General features: G+C 33.2%; 1 protein-coding gene across 1 annotated transcript; it reads right to left on the minus strand.

Moving 5' to 3' along the window:
• Positions 1-796: 796 nt before the first annotated feature.
• Positions 797-4032, minus strand: LOC128553891 (uncharacterized). Its single transcript, XM_053535090.1, has 2 exons — positions 3789-4032; positions 797-1224 (listed from the first exon to the last, which is right to left on the minus strand). The coding sequence occupies exons 1-2, from the start codon at positions 4030-4032 to the stop codon at positions 797-799; spliced, it is 672 nt and encodes a 223-aa protein (XP_053391065.1).
• Positions 4033-5591: the final 1559 nt, after the last annotated feature.

Raw genomic sequence — 5591 nt, forward strand, 5'->3', positions numbered from 1 at the left:
TTGGACTGCAATGCAAAGTCTCAATATGTATGGATTACGATTATCAAAAAAATATGTCAAAAAAGAAAATATTCTACATCTGTCACTTTACAAAGTGTCTGGACAACAGACACACGCTGACTGACATATTTTCAAGTGAAGATGATGCTGTTTGAGAAATAAACAAATTATTTCAGAAATTTCTGCACATTCAACAAATGTTGCCTATTTTTGTAAGATTGAAAATTCAATCAAAAGAACCACCAAACTTTTGTAAGCCAGCTGCATCGCTATTTCACATGAAAGAATTCAACATTAAACGTTAAGGTAAGATATGAACCAACAGCAGCTGTGCGTGCGTGCGTGCGTGCGGGTTCGGGCGTGCGTGCGTGCGAAACTTGTAAGGCAAAATATATAGTGGGGACACATTCTTCCTGAAGAATTTTACAGTGAGACGAACGAAGTAGAGAAACTTTTCAAATGAAACCAAAAGGTTTGATATTTTTAAACGTGTTATGTGCGTTATGCGCGCGCACCAAACTAACACGCAAAGCTTTCAAATTTAAATCAGCCACCATAGATACAAGAGTAAAATGCCCAAATATTGTTACTTATGGTGATATTTTAAAAGTTTGAACTTGTTATAGAAATGTGTCATCATTTTGATACTTGCTTCTTACTAAACATGATAATTACGAAAATATCTTTGATCATATAAAAATGATTAGCATATTCTTTGTAAAACAGCTTTTCTTAGTTGGAGAGGAAATATATACATATATTGTTAATGTATTAATTGCCTTGTTGTTCCCTTCTTCTAAATCGCTTGAATAAAACGACCTGAGAATGTGTTCCAATGATGTGTATTGCTCTCACTCAGTATGGTTCCCGAACTACAGGATACAATCTTAATTTTCACATTCTCATTCTTATTAACAATGGTCATGGCATCAAAACTGCGGCAAGCAAAATAACCACTACTGTGTCTATGTATCCGTGTTATCTTAAAAGGCGTGCCATTGGCCATGAAAGCAAAATCAACATTCTTTCCAGGATACACACAGAATTGTACAGTAAACGTATATGCGCCAGTATAAGGAGCGGTAAATACACCATTTTCTTTGTTGTAAGCGTCGCCTTTATTTAAGATGATCTCTGTGAAAATCATTGTTTGTCCTTTTGTTAGTGTGTTATGTTCGGGACGTCTAGCAGAGAATAAAACGACTTCTTGCATTTTCACGCTCTCTGTAAGAATAAATTTATAAATATTTGTTAAGTGATATTATTTTGAAAAGAAGTGTCAAATTACAATCGTGTATAAAATACTACTGGACAAGAAAAGTTAAATAAACATTTTGTAACTTCGTAAGTTTAAAACTAACGATATTGTTCAATATCACTTCTTACTTTCAAAAACTACGAGTGAAATCGGCTCAGATTAATATGTTAATTGTTCATTTATTAAGTTTTTTCTTTACATTTGTTTTATGGAAAAAAATCCTATGAAACATACAAACAGCAAAACGCATATGAGAAAAAGTGATAATGTAACAATACACTTTCAAGCATTGCTAGACGAAGTCGGTTAAACAATTTTTATAATATGAACTTGCTTAAGCCGGTGCTAGGGGGCGTGGGCAGTGTTGCATTTTCCATTACTGCTCATGAACAGACTCAATCAAACCGAGTCTGCAATTTTCACTGTTTGCCTTGTTCTCGGTGCTTCCGAGGGATCTACTTTCCAGATTTTATTAGGTGCTACCTAGAAGGCAGAGCTCCCTTGAAAAATCACCAGTGCCCCTTGAAAATTAAAGGAGTGCTGCTGGAATTATCTGGAATTATGGATCCGTTGTAGGAAGTTTATGTTCTTTAAGATCTATTAAAATTTTAAGAATTAATGATAATTCATGATTTCTGAATGAATGTCTTAGAATGCATTAAGATTAAATCTTGACATGCGAAAACTCTACAAATATGCTATAAACGAACTAAAGAAAGTTACGGTTCTTTTTAGAAGGAAGAATGTGTCCAATTTCAAGGCCAAAATACTGCTATAATAGACGTCTGGAATGGGAGAATGAAAACCATTTACATGTACAAAGCTTGTTTAAAAACCAAAAGACTAGCCATCGTTAAAAGTTAATGATGAGAATTTTACCTTTTTTGCCGAAATTCTCAAAAACTCCTGTTTTATTTACTGAACTACTAAGTTAATAGTCTATGACATTTTTATGGTTAATTTTTTAGCACTGCTAGTATAGAACAGGAATGGTAGTAGGAGCCTTTTTGATGTTTATTGATAATTCATAGCTAATAGTTTTTTTCCTAGTAATAAACTCTTGTCAGTGATTTTTAAGTTTCTTAATGAAATATATGTGAACGGGAAGAAGAGCATTTTGTGCTTTTCACAGTTCAATGCCTGTAAATTTTGATCCAAAAACCTTTTCTTAAAAAAAAAGTTTTATCTACTGACTACTGTACAGACAGTACATTGGAACCTGACATCACTAACGAAACACTTGTTAAATTTCACATGAATGACTTTATTTTTTTTTACAATACTTTCAAAACCCATAATAAATAAAAAGAAGAAAAAACTGAAATAAAAAAGAAATTAAAAAAAAAAAAAAAAAAAAAATAACGCTTCTGGTGAGGATCGAACTCCCGACCTTTTGTCTTCAACGCGACCTCGCTAACCACTGCACCAATGTGGAAGTGTGACGTCATCAACACAAATTTAAGTACATATAACAAATTTCAGTTATGGCAGCGTGACGAAAATCGTTTCGCATTGAAAATATTGCATTTTATCTTTTTCTTCTTCGTAGAAAATGTATTTAGTACTAAATTTTTATTATCAGGCGCTCATTTACATTTTTATCTAACGCTCAAAGCAGTCAGCGAAGCGCTTTTGTCAACCGTAAATAGCAAGCGTCTACTGACGTCTTACTGATTATTTACTATGAGCATTGTGTACTGGAAGAAACCCGAACAACACCGATTCCAGAAACTTACCACGAAATTTCAACTCGATAGTAATTCTTTGCACAGTTTTATTCATTTTCTTTTCACACGTCTAACCGTAATGCGACTCTGGTAGCTCTGCTATTAATTTTAAATTAATGATATACCAAATTGCAGTTGTAACACAATATAAATCATTCTTTTGCATTCATGAAAATAAAGACAAAGAACAAATACTACTCCAAACCGCAGTTCATCGCCATCTTTACCTAAAGTAAAAAACAAAAACGGTCAAAAATGTTGGAAAAAAACGAACAAAATGTCGCAACTTAAAAGAATAAGATATTCCATAAAGAACCTATCTTTATGAAAAATGAAATGAGAAAATGCACAGGATGGACAAAGAAAATCAAATTGAAGACAACTGTAAAACACATATTTGATTTTTTTTTTCTGGTAATACTATAATTGAACACGCAGTTTTATTTTAGTGCAATTTCATTGATAAAACGTAGTTCTAAGCATTAAAATACTTACAGTTATCATTGACCACGTCAAATTGTGTACTCTTAGATAATTTAATAGTTAATTTTGATGATCTGTTATGAAAATCTGGCCCTGTATGGCACATACGTTTTATCAGTTTGAATTACTCTTTTTACTTTTTCCTTCACCTAAAAAATTCGCATAATAAACAAATATGCACCACACCGATCTGTCTCGTTTAGATCAATTACCTTAAGTTTCATTTGTATAAAATAGTAAAACGTTATGGTCATTTTCGTTACATGTTGAGCACATTTTCTCTAGACGGTAATACAAGGGATTAGTTAAATTGAACAAACCCTTTAGTTCTTTATTCCATCTTTCTTTCTCGGCTGCTAGTACCTTCAGTTCGTCTTGAACTTGTGTTTTTGTCTCTTGGATAGCAGTGTATAATGCTGTAACGCTTGCGTCTTTCATGGTTAGTAATTTCTCCTCCCATGTTCCTCGTTCTGTTTGCAGATTACCAAGAGCCGTCTTTACTTGGTTTCGAGTCTCTTCAATTTCCCTTTTCATAGCTTCCACAGAAATTTCAAGTCTTATCATTTTTTCTAAGAGCTTCTCTTCGTAGTGGAATTTAGAACAGTGTGGTTCAGAAACACTATAATGAAAAGTTGTCACAAATATGATAAATGTTGTTACAAATTTTGGAAATATTTTATCCTTTTTCAGGTCAAGTGTACGTTAGATCTTTCTACTGAAATTGTGTGGAGGTCTTCAAGATACGTATGTATGTCTGATCTTAAGTAAAGACGTCTTATTTGGTAGGTGGTAGAAGGGGTGATATTACAAAAATGGTTTTAAAAGTTATAATAGTAAACTGCTATACCTGCCGGATAGCACAATATGATAACAAAACACTTCCTATTGAGAGGTGTTGATTACGATCCACAAGCGAGGCGCATGTTCTCCACATTCATTTTGTCTGAAGTCATTCGTTCTCCGCCTTTGATTCATATAACTTTCCGAGAGGAAGTATTGAGACACTGGGTATATTAAGCCAATGACTTTTATTCAAGTGTACGTGAAGTATTTGAACTGAAATTGTGTGTAGGTCTCCACGACACATATTTATTATGAACTGCTATCTGGGAGAAGCAAAATAAGCAGAAAAAAGTGTTAATTTAATGACCAATAATATGGTGGGTATTAGACCAACTGATTTATTAACTCCAAGCCCATATTAAACAAGTAAACAAACATATACACTTTTCATGAATACAAAAAAGGGATTAAACAATTGCTAACATAGTAAATAATTCTTGGATATCTTGCTTTTAATAGCGTCAAGCAATATTTCTCTGAATCCTACGGAGAAAATTGTTTTGACTTTGCCGTAGTAACTCATTTGATATGTTTTTTATTCGCTACAAAATTAAAAGGATTGTTCTTGTCGTCTGGTTAATGGCACTTTCTATTGACTGTCTGGTGACTACTGGTCTGTCATAGAGCATAAAATGTTAAACCTGTACAGGGCCTCGAAAAATTTGAAGATAAAAATATTATTTTTGGATCATTTCAAATTGAAAAGGTCTAAACAAATATCGTTTAGTATTTATTTGTTCAATTAGTATACTCAAATACTTTAAAAAGGTACTATCTAAGGTCGCTGACTTCAAATCACTTGCCCCTCAACGATGTGGGTTCGAGCCTCACTCGGGGCGTTGAATTCTTCATGTGAGGAAGCCATTCTGATGGCTTATGGAAGGTCGGTGGTTCTACCCATGTGCCCACTCGTGATGAAATAATGCACGGAGGGGCACCTGGGGTCTTCCTCCACCATTAAAGCTGGAAAGTCGCCGTATGACCTAGCATGTGTCGGTGCGACGTTAAATCCAACAACTACAAAAAAGGTACTATCTAAACATTGAAAAGAAAGATCCAATGTTGAACAAATATAATGAAATAAGAACTCAAATACCTTAAATACTTATTCATTTTATCTTACAAAATACAAATATTATAAGTATTAAGATTTATACATGATAAATATAATTATTAAGATATTCTAACAACAACAGTATATCTATAGTTTCCATTCTTTCATTTTACATACAATTTTGCATTTGATATACTTCTACGTATCAGAATGCCATATTTTACGT

This window comes from Mercenaria mercenaria, unplaced genomic scaffold, assembly GCF_021730395.1.
Source record: "Mercenaria mercenaria strain notata unplaced genomic scaffold, MADL_Memer_1 contig_4451, whole genome shotgun sequence".
Lineage (NCBI taxonomy): Eukaryota > Metazoa > Mollusca > Bivalvia > Venerida > Veneridae > Mercenaria > Mercenaria mercenaria.

Bases quoted from the DNA above. Each gene is read 5' to 3' on its own strand.
- LOC128553891 (XM_053535090.1), bottom strand. From the start codon at position 4,032: ATGATAAGACTTGAAATTTCTGTGGAAGCTATGAAAAGGGAAATTGAA. The intron at 1,225-3,788 runs GTTTGTTCAATT...TTATTCTTACAG, and splicing joins ATGGAATAAAGAACTAAAGG to AGAGCGTGAAAATGCAAGAA.